Below are 14,634 nucleotides of genomic sequence, written 5' to 3' on the forward strand. Positions count from 1 at the left end.
GAAGATGAAGATGAAGATGAAGATGAAGATGAAGATGAAGATGAAGATGACGGGGCTAAATCGACGCAGCTTCTTGTTCTGAGCATTCTGATGTACTACTTTTTTTATGGGCCTATCTATACTTCTTCTGTCAATAACAGTCATTGGACCAAAGTAATAAAATGTACAATTACATATTCATGAAGGGTATAAAAAAAGGTGAAATAACCACATTAGTGCTTCACGTGGAAAATGTTAGCCTTATTGTCAGCTGCTATTTTTCTACCTTAGAATTTTTCTATTTTCCTATGCAATTGATTTATAAAATTTGTTTCTTTTCTATTCTTTTCTATTTCTTAGTTGCCTAGAATTGCAGTAACAAATTGGGTCACCGCTTGTTGTACGAGTATTGGTTTCGCCTTATTCAAGACCCAGGTGAGTTGTAGCCAAAATCATTGGAAAACTTTTCAATTCTCAATTCTCATGTACTTACATACATATGTATATATATTCGCATATCTACAAATAAATAAGCCGCTGTGTTTGCTGCTGAATTTTAATGCGAATACAAACTTTGTTGCTTCGATATGTACATAAGTATTTGTATGTATGTATTTCCATGCCATGTTCCTTGCTCTTTATGTTTCTCGCATTCAATTGTTCAATGAGTTGGAAAAGCGAGCAATACTGACCAAAACTTAAACTTTTTATTGATGCATTTCTCCATAGCCATTGACAATTTGCTAAGTTTGGTTTAGGGAATTCGTAAGTTTAATGTATTATTTTTTTTTTTTCAATCCATTAGTTTGTATTGAATTTTCACATTAAGAAAATTAGTTTGAAAAGTCAGTTGGAGTGAAAACAGAATGCATGACTTTGTCAAAGTAATTTTCAATTTCATTGGCGTAATGTAAGCAAATTTCGATTGGGAATTCATAAAATGAATCGGTTAATTACCAAAGGGAATAAGTCAGCAGTTTTGGGATATAACAATTTTGATGCAGTTCGATTCGTCTAGGAGAGCTATGCCAACTTCTTCTTCAAATGTTAAAATCAATGAATTAAAGAGTAAACGAAAATGTTACAACAATGTGGATTTCAAGCGAAAAGGACTCTAGAATTATTAATTTTGAAAATATTTTAAGGAGGTTAACTCAATTAATAAACAAGTTAAATGAAGTAGTACAACGAATGGGGCTTAAGAAAGTTTTATTTCGAAAACATTTTGAAAAGGTTTAAAAGTCAAATGCCATTTTTTTAAGTTTTCGTAAAATGAAATCGAAGCTTTATTCCGAAAATATTTTTAAGAAAGGCTGTCAAGTCTTATTAAATTTAATCAATAGGATGTCAAATGAAACAGGTTGAAAGAGGCTTTATTTCGAAAATAGTTTGAAGAGCGCTGCCGCCCATTTAAATGTTTAATTCTTTATTCAGTCACATTTTTTAAATAATTTCCAACACTAAAAGTAGTCTAAAAAATGTATTAATATTCTGGACTATTTATTAAATGAAAGATTTTTTTATACACAGAAATGAAAAATTTAGTTGAAATTCGAAATATTGGCCATGTTCTGGAACCTCTTTTTTGAATAAAATTTATTTTTTTCGGTGAAAAGCTTTTTTTCGGGCAATATACATAAATCGGAAAAATTTTAAAATTTACGTGTGAAAGACCGATTTGAAATTACCTTCAATAATCTCATGATTTGGATTCCGTTTTAAACATTTTCTATGCAGACCTGTTAAGCATAAAACCTTTTATCGTCTGAGGTGGTAAAAAAAAAAACAAATTTCATTTAAAAAAAACTAGATTTTTGAAGGTATTTTCCAATAGGTCCAGATCACGTAAATCATAATATTTTCGAACAATATATTTGTGGGGTAATCTATAATAAATTTTATATTTTCGATGGAAAAACTGCCCCTAGTTTTTTTTTTTTTGTATAAAGAGTCATGCACCCTAATGTACATATGTAAAATTACTTTTGTTGACATATCAATGGAATGTGAGTAGTAATAAAGTAATTTTTTCTACTAAAATTCCATAGCTTCAGGGCGAAAACATATGTCGAGCTTTGTGACATATTTGCGTGAGTATGTTAGGGTCAAATATAGTATACAGATATGCACACATGTATTTATACAAAGATATGTGGAAAATGTTTTTCCTCGTTCAAATTATGCTATAACAAAGTAAGTGGTGCCCTTTAATTGCTTGCAAGACACATATTTTCTCAGCTACTCCAAGGCCATTTCAACGCATTTTCCCTTTCGTGCGAGTATTTTCTATGGGAATTACATGAAAGTGCTTATGTAGCTATGCGTATTTATGTGTGCACGTTTTTATGATTTTATTGATTCAATCACACACACACGCATGCACGCACGCACACACACAGTCACTTTCACTTTTGACCAGCAGCGCCAAGTGGTGGTCAAGTGCAATCAGTCAGCCAGTCAGCCAGCCAGCCGCATTGGATGTTAGCCCTGACCAAAGGGATTGACCAAAGTAAGGATACGAAAATGGCATACGTACATATTTCGGTAGGAGAAAGTGAATGTAGAAAAAAGCTGGTAAAATAGGCGAAATTAGGCGAAAAGTGAAGATTTAAGGGCGTACAAGTGCGTATAAGTGCGTATAAGTGCGTAAAAAATAGTGTGCGTTCTAGCAGTAGATTAGTAGATTTATGGGCTATAAATTTTGTGAATTGCAGTGGTCTTTCTATATATACGTGTGTGTAGTTTTTCACCACTATTACATATTAATTTTTCGTATACATGCATTTCGTGTAATATCACTTTCGTGCTCAATGTGTTGACTGGCATTTAGTTTGAGTAGAGAAAATGGCTACTTGACTCACTTTGGCGTTTGTATTTGCACAAAATGTGTGCGCTTAGAAGCATATTTAATCGGCCTTCGTGTCGATAGCCAAAAGCAAATATAATCACATTTGCCATGAATAGCTCATGCACACTTACATACATACACACATAAGCGTATTTCGGTATAAGCACTCACTCATACAGGGCGCATTCCATAAACAGCAGGCGAATAACTTCGATTTCGCAAAAGAGATTTCAGCTTAGGCTGAAGCTGGCTTTTGAGGAAGTACACATAGGCCGCAGATAATTTGGATTTTTACCATACAGCTTGGTTTTAGATTACCTACTCCTCATTGCGCTAGCTGGTCAAGCTAACGAATCTGAGCACCTGAGATATGCTTAACTTTCATTTCAAGATCTTAAATCCAAACATATTTATATTCTCCCATATAATGCAGAGATCCGAGAGTTTTAGGCTCTTTTTCGTCAAATTCTTATTCTGCTTTTGATTTCAGTGACTTTTAATAAGTCACTTGAACCGGATGGCATACCCTCCGAAGGGTCTTAATTGTGGAGTAGACAAACTTTTGAAGTCTCTAAGTGGACTCCTTAAAACCTAAATGCCTATCGATCATTTTCCCCCTCTTTAGGACTCCCGAAACACCTGGAGCCAGACGGTATGGAGTCGACGAAACAATTTAAGAAGTATATAATCCATGCTGTGTAGAAGATTGTTGACTGTGGAGGAGGAAGGCGGCCTTTGGGTTAGGGCAGAGGTTTGGAAAGGATTCCCTCTAGGAAGGTCTACTCTCGCTTCTCTTATGATGTTTGGGACAGAACTCCTCATTAACGGTACTGAAAGACAACATTATATTTTATGCAACAGCGCACAGTGGTTCAAAACTGAAGTTTACTGTTCGTAATTCACTGGAGACTTCATTTTTCAACCAAATTAATTATTAATAAAAGCTTATAAAATTAGCGAGAGACCAGTTGAGCCTGATTTAGGAATTTTTACTTGTTTATAATAAATTTTTTAGTACAAAGTGCAGAAAACGTAGCAATTTTGATGGAAATCGGTATAGTACATGGTATATAATAAAAACTAGTTGAAAATAATTGTATTGATCCCCAAAACGAAAAAAATTTCACAAGAAAAATCAGAATTGGTCTAAAAAAATTCTTAAAATATGTTGGGTATGCAATTTTATAAATCATTGATTTGTATTACATATAACAAAGTGCAAGTTGCAAGTGGCTAACAGTTCGCTTTGATTTTTAGTAATTTTTTTCGTTGAAATTTCGAGCACATTTGCATACTAAATGGGAAATATATTATTAAAAATAAACGAGAACTCCCAGCCACTTGCAACTTGCACTTTATTGTACAACAATTTAACGTTCTTCATATGAAACTAGATAATCACATTTTTTCTAAAAATTAAAAAAGTGTCAATTTTGGCGAAAATTATAAATTTATTGTGCAATTTTTTTTCGTTTTTGGGAACCCTACACATATTTTCAGCTAGTTTTTATTATACAACATTTATTAAATGGAACAGAAGCATCGATTTTCTTCAAAATTGCTATTTTTTCTGAACTTTGCAGTAAAGAATTTAATATAATCAAATAAAAATCGGGCTCAATTTGTCACTTGCAAATTTTATAAACTTTCATTAAAAAAATTTATCAAATTGAGTGAAAAATTAAGGCTCCAGTCAATTATGAACAGTAAATGCCAATTTTGAACCACTGTGCAGAGTCAAGGAAATCTCTAAGGAAAGCCTGTAAGACTGATATGAAATATTGATAGTAGGATCTTGCTGTCAATTAATGGCAACCCTAGTTGCCAATCCGACACATTGAGTCAAAAAGCATGGCAATGTTAAAAATAGGTATCTTTTGCTATACACGATTTGCAAACCGTTTTTTTTTCAAAATTTTATTCAGGTATTGCTCAGTAGATGCGACCAATAGTTAGGAAATGTTAAGCTTTGCCTAAAACTGAGTACACATTTCGTCTATAAATTAGGTTCTGATGCCTGCCAAAAAAAAATCCGACAGAAAATCATATAAATGAAGCCAGTCTAGAAACATGGAATTGCCCCAACACGTACATACATATACATATCTACGACCATAAACGTTTCAACTGTATTACATCAATAGACTATTTGAGCATTTTGACTCAAAGCGTTCTTGAGCATTTGACCGCTTAATGCCACTTACTCATCGATAATAATGGCAGATGGTATTTTAAGGGCAAACAGCTTTGGGCGATAAGAGCAAAACATGTGCACTCACATACATACTTACATATAAGAACATGTACATAGATATGAGCAAAAGTGCATGCGTACTTTTTATCGCTCACCAATTGCTCAAGGGTAACGTTAAAGCCTTCAAGAAAAACCAACAACAAAAACCACACATTTATAGCCCTCCAGGGACTACATACCAACATTGCCCAAAATAAATATAGGTAAGCAAATGAAAAGCCAAATAAGAATTTAAATACTTTGGCTGCCAACGAAAACCAAAAGCCAAGAAGCAAATAAACAAATGTAAAAACCAAAAAAACAAATACCCCTAAGGGTTAACGCAGCAATTAAGTCTTCTGTTGCTCCCTTCGTCGACCATTTACAATGTGCCATGGGGTGTATGTACATACATGCATATGTAAATATGTAGATGCGCATAACGGAAGCGGAAGGGCATTCTCATGAAATTACCGCTTTTAGCCTTAATGAGCTTTCACGCCAAAACGATGTCCTTCGGCAACGATTGTAATGCACAATCCACCCTACTTAACCATACTCCCCACATACATACATATATATATAAACCTCTAACGTCTTCGCTCTAGGCACCAATCGCTCAACCAACCAACACAAAAACAACCAACCAAACAATCAAACTCCTTGACTATGTCACCTCTTAAAGACCCATTGCCGTTGTGTGCACGCAATTACGATAATTATAGCGCGATAACAATTGTCGTCGTCGTCGTCGTCGTCGTCGTCGCCGTTGTTGTTGTTGTTTGTGCCCGAAGCATTTGCCTTTGCCTTTGCCTTTGCCATCATCGCAATCATTGTCTTTGGTGTTGTTGTAACCTAAATATTTGCATTGATTTGTCTGTTTGTTGATGTCGAGTGGTCGGTCGTTAGCTGGCTGGTTGGTTGGTTGGTTAGTTGGTTGGTTGGTTGGCTTGCATTGCTTTTGTGCCTCGCTGTGGCTTACTTCTTTGGCTGTTTACCGTTACGAGTGCTATTCATACATATGTATGCATTTAAAGCGGCGCATTAAGAGACTAGTGCCTTCGTTGCCAGCGAGTTTGCATTGTTTGGTTGTTAAGAGACATCGTGGCTGATTAGTCGAATTGCTCAAAGGTAAGCCTGCGCTGGAATAGCTCATTGCTTTGCAAGTTAGTTGGACTTGTTGTATGCAACAACGAGTACATGTTTACAGTTATTCACTTGTGTAATACAGAGAAATGGCTGCCAGTAAAAGAATGACACACTTAAGTGAAGTACTTTTTCCTTTTGCCAAGCTTCATATTTCATGTTGATGTGATACAGAGGTGGGAGACAATTTATTATGGAGTTTGTCCCTTTAAGACTTTAGAAGACAGTAAGGTGTGCTACTTGTATGTGTTTGGGGAGCGGCAAGCTTTTCACTGCTTTCCTGCCTTGGTTTACGTCCTATAATCGAGGCTGCAAAGATAACGATTGGGTTTGAGTAAAAAAAAAAGTTAGTTTGATTCGCATTCCTTATAATACCAGTTAAGATTTAGTTTATTCAAGCTTGCCACATTACTTTAATGAGCCTAGCATTCCTCGTATTCTCACAGGTTCAAAAAGGAACGGAAAACTATGTGGTTGGTGAAGCCTATGGTGCGTTCGCGATAAGCCTTCTTCGCTCAGAGGTCCGCATGTGTCGGCACCATACTAAGAAATGTCCTGCATACGGATGCTCTCAAAGTTATATATAACAAACATACTTATTTTCTATAGACTTCATATTATCCAATTGTTGTGCGACGTAAACAATTTTCAAAGAATTTTTGCGGAATGTGCTGGAGTGACAGTTCTTGGCCAGATATGAATCAGTGTCGTTCCTGTTGCGTAGATCCGTGGTGCGTCCTTCTCCAGCACCCTGGATACATCATCTGTACACGGATGCCTTAAGTAACGCGGAGTTGGTGGAGGATTTTCTCTGATTCACTGTGAGTAAGAAAATCTGAGAAGATGTATGTATTTGCTATCGCTGGAGGCTGTCGACTTTAAAAACAAGGTAGTTAGCGCAAGAGTCAAAGTGAGTCGGTCTCATTTTCTCGGACAGTCGTGCGGCTATTATGGCTCTATTGCCCTTTAGTTGAAGTTGATTAAGGAGTGCAGAACTCATTCGAATAGGCTTAGAAATAAGATCGAAGAAAATTTATTTATTCCCGGAAATGACGCTACTGATAAGTTAGCTAGTGGGCATTCCAAATTAAAGTCACTCGATTACCAGATCCTTATTCTACGGAGCTATGTACTGCAATTTTTTTTCTCCATTTTCCGGAACAGCGTCGTAGGTGACGCATGGTGTCGAATAGCAAACTCAGACCAGCAAATTTGCTTCTGATGCTTTGTAGAAGCATGAGCTCTTTGGTCGACCTGACGAAGCGCATTGGCAGGGTGAATAAGGATATACGTCGAATGAATAGGAGACCGATAGTGCGTCTCTTACTTTAACCAGCGATGAAGTTTAGATGGCCATCGGGGAGCAATACGAACCGAAAATCAATGGTATTGACGAGTTACGAAAGCTGATGCTGAAACATTTGTATTAGGCGTGGGTGGACCCACATGACTAAACTAGTAAATTTGATGTTGTCCGCACTCATGATAAGAACGAAATTGTTTCACTCAGCTAAGCTATTTAGAACGAGTACAGAGATATAGGTGTACAACATATGGCGTGGACAACGCTAAAGCGCACTCGAACATATCCTTTGCAATTGTTAAGCATTTGGCAAATCGGGCCTTGGATTTGCGTATTTCTTCGCACTGATAGATATTCCGGAAATTAGGAAGTTAAGCAGGATGGTGGTATCCTCTCTTCGCTGCTATTCAACTTCTAAAACTCGAAATGTTCCCAGCCATCGGAGGCAGTTTCGTTCATCTTATACGCTGACGACTACAAAATATTATTCGGGCCTTGAAATGGATGGGTGACTTTTGTTTGAAAGTAAATGAGTACCTCTTGTGATTTCTCTCTGCGATGCTGCATTTACTCTCCCCCTTTCAAAGCCAAAGGTAACCCTTCCCAAATCATTCGCCGGCAACACATAGGGCAAAAATAACGTAAGTTGTTGATGAGATTTTGCACAAGGCAGCAGGCTGGGTGGTTCTAAATTACGCTACCCCATTTTCAGCACCGAGGATTAGAGGACGAAATGAAAGAAGCTGCAGACCTTTAAGAACATCGCACTCCGAACTACAATGGTACATATTCTAATGTCGAATCAACATAACCTACATTTCCAGGAGTAAATGATCCTCGTCAGGAACTATTATTTTATGTTCAGAAGGCATTTTCCATGACAAAGGAGATCGGGTTTGGTAGGCAGTTCCACGTCCAAACTAGGAGGGCAGACCTACCTGAAATCAACTTTTTTTTCTGATAATATGCCATACCATTATTTCGAAGAGGGCCTGAGTTATCCTTAAAAAGGTGGCATTTATAATTGTTTTCGTTCGTAAGCTTCTTTTAAGACTTTGACAACAAAAAAAGGTAGACCAAGGCGAATTTATACAAGGTGGTGTTGATGGCGAATTTACATTTACATTTTCGCCGCGGTACTTATTAATGTCAAAATGATGTGTTTGTTGTAAACAAGGCGAATTCATATTACAACAAACACACTATTTTAACATTAAGAAGTACCGCGGCGAAAATCTAAATTCGCCATCAACACCACCTTGTATAAATTCGCCTTGAGGTAGACATTTTGAGAAGACACACATAGCTTTTGAATGTTAATTCCTAGACTCTTGAACTGCGCACTTTGTCGAACATTTTCCTTGGTTTCATTTTCAGCTACTTCAACTTTTGTTCTTTTTCCTTTTTATAAATTTAAGATGCTATGTGACTAAAATTGCACACATATTTGTAAGTGTGGCTGCATGATAAATATAAGTACATTCAAATGATTTGCTAAATTTATGAAATTCAAAGAGTAGTGGAAATTAGTACTTACTCTGCTCTAATCGTAATCTCATTGCCCGTATTCACCGGTGTCTCCAGCTCGCTCAACAGCATCGTTTGCAAGCCGCAAGAGAATTGGAATTGCAGTAAACCCTTTTGCAGGAACAATGCCATATAATGACCGCCTTTGGTGCCCTGAGCGGCGGCCAGCATTATCAGACCATTTGTGGCACGTGTGCGCACCTTCAGTTGTACATGCATCGGCAGCACCGAATCCAATGACTCATGATGTGGTATGTCCTTGTGGATGCGGTGCGACACATATGAATCGCCGGAGAAGGCCGCATTCTTGATGATGATGGGTAACTCGCACAGTGCACCTTGGCGGTCAAAGCGGCAAACGCACTGCAATATAAGAAAATTAAAAACAGTAAAAAATTATGTAAGTGTAAGTAAACTCTCTTAGTTAAATATGGTGAATAAATTTACATTTATAAAAAAAAAAAAAAAAAAATTGTTGCCTAAAAAAAAAATTATACGGTTGCGTAAGATGAGCGCTTGGTTCAGTGGCAAATTCAACGGTACCGAGGTTTGAATTTACAGTTAACTAAACTTTTCTGAAGTTGTTTAAAGTTCTTTGCAAGTATGTACTTTAGCTAAAACTTTGACTTAACTGCAACATTTCAGCGCCCATTGATATTCCCAAGCGCATACATTAGGATGCACATACATACATACACACATTCGAATGGATTTGTGTAAAATCGGTAACTGCTATGTGGAAGGTAGCATTGATTGCATTTTGAGTAGGGTTCTCTCTCTAAAGCCCATATGTATATACATACTGATACATACGTATGTGCATGTACATGTAAATGCGCATAGTAAAAGTTACAGCAAAGCTGGGAAGGCTGATATGGATGTCGCAGTATCAATGAAATGAACTTGTATTTCAGACCTTGTACGCTATTGACACCATTACCTAAGGAGCGCCCACATGCATACATATACAACATATTTCGCGCATCCCATTTTCTATTTTTTTCCGAATCTGCATGTCGTACACGCGAAGGGAATTGTGTACGCCATAGAATGATTAAAAAATTCATCTATGGCCTAGAAACTATGATTTTAAAGAGAATCTAAAAATTTTTGCTGGAAAAGTTCTTTAATGCTTACTAATAATAAAATATGTATTATGGGAAAGAATTAGTCCTGCTTCGTGTGTGTGTGAGTATGTTCGTTAAACCGGTTTAATGAATTTCATTCAAGTTTGTGGCTGAAATAGGCTTTATAATCTGGATTCAAACATAGGACATTTTTGAACAGAATCGCCGCCTTAAAAAAAGTTAAAATTAATCACTCATTAAGTGAATTAAAATATTTCAACCGTGTAAACGTCAAACCAAGGGGGTTCCAAATGATTTATTTCGAAAATTTTTTTTAAGGTGGTTGCCACTTGGTTAGAAATTCAAAATCATTTTTAATTAACAAGTTATTTCATAGGCATCAAGCGACAGACATTTAAGAAAGCTTTGTTTAAAAATATTTTAGAAAAGGATTGCCACCTGTTGAGTGATTAAAAATTGATTTAAATACAAACTTAAACGAATTATTGTAATAAAGGCACCACACGAAAGAAGGTGTAGTGGGGATGCTTTTAAAAGCTCTATTTCGAAAATACTTTTGAAGAGGGCTGCCACCTGCTATACGTAGATTTTAATAGAAAAAAAAATAAAAAAGTTATAGCAGGATTTATTTCTTTATGTAAATTTTTAAAAAGGGTTGCTACCTGTTTAGAAATACCGAATCAATTTAATTGATAGGTTATAGAAAGTCGTATTTCGACAATATTTTTGAATAGGGTTGCCACCTATTTATTATCACGAAATAAATTAAATGTATAAGTTAAATTAAAAATTTCAATATGGGTTATGAGGGAGGTTTGAGTAAGCTTTTTTTGGAAAATATTTTTAAAGAGGGTTCTTACCTGTTTTAAAAGTTAAATGTAACTTAGCTAATCAGTTACTTGACATATCACTTCAAGTACCCTACATATTTACATCAAGTTATTTTGAAAGCATTTTATAATGGCTTCATAAGCCATACTTTTCAGTTACAAATAATGAGTACAGCTCAATAACAACTTTCGGAAGATCGGACCTACTTCGGGATTTTCGGAACTATTTCAGGATTTTCGGGATTATAAGGACTATTTCGAGATTTCGAGGTTTATAGATGTTTCGGGGTTTTCAAGACTAAATATATCGATAAGTATATCGATAAAAAACATCAATAAATATATACATAGATAAATATATCCATAAAAGCGTCGATTATTATATCGATAAATACAGCTAGTGCAAATCCGAAAACTTCGAAATTGTTTTAAAAATCCTGATTAATTCCCGAGAATTCGGAAAATCTCCAAAATACCGAAATAGTTCCCAAAATGAAGAGGTGAGTAAAAGTTTTTCCGCCACTATTCTAACCTTACCTATGCCCATCCCTGGTATATTCATGTTTCATCTGTGTGTACCGTGTTTGTGTATAAGATAGCTTATTTAGTTTGTCAACAAATGTAGTTGTCTGCGGCTTGACAAAAAGTTGCCAAACTTTCTAATTATATGACTGCCGCTGTTAGCCGCGTGTATGCATCTATTTACTTATGTATGTACATATGTATTGTGTCCTAATTAGGCATATGGTAAATAAACAATGAAAAATTCTTTAATGACATATTAATTTGAGCTACAACCGAAATGAGATGTAGGACACTATACCTAACTTATTTAAATACACTTGGACATATGTTTTGCATGCCGGTAAAGCAATATGTAGATTTGTAAGTATGTATTTTTAATCAGAAAATTGTTTTTTAGTACAGTCTAAGTGGCGGTTGAGTAGTTTTTAGTAGTAAAATTGAAAAACTACCATCAGAGTTTGCGTGGGATTTTCTGTATGCTTATAAAGTTAGTTGGCGACAAAATGATGGCAAAACTTTTGTCACTTTTTTTTTGTTTGGCGGGACAGCCAGTGCGTATACGTAACTAAGCTGGATTGAGTGCTCCGACGTTGTGACATACATACTTGCATACGAATCTAGAGTAGGTAGCTCAAGTAATGTATGACGCGAGAGATGACGCAAACTCTTGCTTGCATATATTTTTATCCAGATAGGAGTGCAAGCGTGTGTGTATGTATGTTTGTATGTGCTCCAAAGGATTTAGGTGTGTCTCCCATTCATATCACCTGTGCGACCTGCGCTGTTTTTAGTGATCGTAAAATTATTATTTCCATATGAATTTGCATGCATATATTTGTATGTGCGTATTTATGCTGCTGAGTGAGCGTAACAAAAGTTTAAACTATTCAATTTTCCAACTAAGCTTGATTCCATAAACTTCTTCTTATATGTATGTGCATATATATAAGTAGAATTGAATTGCACAAACAGAGCATTTAGTCGGTACATGAATTTATATAAAATTTGATTAATAACTTTTAATAGTTCATTTCATAGTTGATGGAGTGTATGAATCATTTTGCCAGAGCCATTTTGGGGACTAAAGTGATAGAGGTAAAATTGTAGTGTTTTTTTTTTTTAACAAATTCAATGCAGAACTATTATTTGAAAGGAGAGCTAATTTCAGGATGGATATTTTATATCATGGAAAAATTTTTCCTCGCTTTAGTGAATAGTAATGGGTTGAAAATCTTTGGGAATGATAAAAGATTGTCAGCTATGTATAACTCTGGAAGACTTTTACAAAAACTAGAGAAATTCAAAAAATGATAGAAGATCTGGCTGAAATGTCTATAGATTTTAACTTGTGAGTATTTAGCTCATTTTAACTTTCATAGTATAAATACTTCAACCGTTTTTCAAGTTTTTTTCTACCTTAGCACGTCATTGAACTTACAAGGTACAAAATTATTTGCCAGGAAATCTCCTGTTATAGAACTAAAACGTGACTAAAATTTTTATGCCTTTGAAGGTGCAATACATTCCAGTTTGCCGATAAATTTCGATAAACGAATACATGTCGATGATTTAATAAATTAAAAAAACACCAAAATCCGTTAAATCAGCAAAATTCGATAACGCAACTGATTTCGATATTTTTCGATAAATTTCGGTAACTGTGCGTTTCGAGTACTGCCGATAACAAAATCGATATAACATCGAACAAAATATCTAAACAAAACCGATAAAAATATCGATAACAAAATTGATGACAAATTCGATGAAAATTTCGATAGTAAAATCGATAATATTGGTAGAAAAATCGATTAGAAAAATCAAGGAAAATATCTATAAAAATATCGATAACAAAATCGATAAATAATCGACAATAAAATCATTAACAAAATTGATAAATAGTTGATGACAAAATCGATAAAACATGGACAACAAAATCGATCAGAAATTCGGTACAAATTTCGATGGCAAAATCGATAACAATATTAATAGCAAAATCGATTAGAAAGTCGATAAAAATATCGACAAAAATCGATAAATAATCGACACAAATCGATTAGAAAACCGATAAAAAGATCGATAACGAAATCGATAAGAAATCTTAGGTTATAAATAAAAATGTCGACTATTATATCGATAAGTCCCGAAAATCTCTAAAATCCCAAAATAGTTCCCAGATTGAGTCTCTGTGTCTCTATCTATATCTTTTTTCTATAACTACCTTTTATAATCTATCTTCATTTTTACTTTTATCGGTATCCTCATCCTCATCTTTTTCTTTATATTTATCTTTGTTTTTACTTTTATGTTTATCATTTTCTTCATCTACATATTCCGCTTCACCTTTTCTCTTGTATAAGTAAAGTGTTTAGATTAACATTGGTCCTAATTTTTGCCTTTATTTTTACGCATCTTTGTTTTTGTTATTATTTTTACTTTTGCCCTTATCCTTTTCTTTATCTATGTACGAACTCACCTTAACTTTCATTCTTGTATTGGTCTTCTTCTAAGTGTTATTCTTTAACTTGTTTTGTTAAATTAATAACATACAATCAACAAGCACTTGTCTCCGTCGCAACCATTTCCGTTGCACCATTTCCGTGTGAAATTTCCGTTGAATTTGACTATTTACTCCAAATCAACCAACCGCCGCTAGAGAAGTTTCACTTCAAAAATATCGGGAACGATACATCCGATTGAAAATATCGATTTCAGCTTCCATTTTTATTAAGAAAACAAAGTATCAGCATATCGATAACGGTAACAATAAAAAATGTTTATTCGACCTCATAACTACTTAAATGCCTGTTAATTCCCTTGCGTACGTTGCTTGCCATTATAAATGCACACAGGAAGCTAGTAAAGGCCTCAGTAATTCGGGGTTAACAACAGAATTTCTATCAAGCAAAAACTAGCTCGTAGACAGAGTTGTTTTTGCTAATGTAGTACGTACATGCAAATATGCATATTTACGAGTACAAATACATAGTAGACTATATAGATTCACCTCTTTAGCTTTGCCTGTTTAAACCTTGCTTCCAACCCGGCAGCTACTTGCCTATTGTTCTTGTTCAGCTAAACTTTTTGTGGTTAAAATTAAACTTGACTTAAAAGTGTGCTGTTGTAAAAAAAGTTACTTAATGCCACTTTAGGTTGAT

The 14,634-nt window shown here is 35.1% G+C and overlaps 1 protein-coding gene across 1 annotated transcript in view; it reads right to left on the minus strand.

Moving 5' to 3' along the window:
• Positions 1 to 9,399, minus strand: part of LOC118741145 (protein eyes shut) — a gene marked incomplete at its 5' end in the record, with an annotated part of 39,774 nt that extends 30,375 nt beyond the window's left edge. Inside the window, 1 exon segment of the mRNA XM_036473002.1 lies at positions 9,047 to 9,399. Coding sequence (XP_036328895.1) covers positions 9,047 to 9,255 — 209 coding nt within the window.
• Positions 9,400 to 14,634: the final 5,235 nt, after the last annotated feature.

The sequence above is a fragment of the Rhagoletis pomonella genome, unplaced genomic scaffold (genome assembly GCF_013731165.1).
Source record: "Rhagoletis pomonella isolate Grant_MI unplaced genomic scaffold, Rhpom_1.0 Rhpom_scaffold_00006, whole genome shotgun sequence".
NCBI lineage: Eukaryota > Metazoa > Arthropoda > Insecta > Diptera > Tephritidae > Rhagoletis > Rhagoletis pomonella.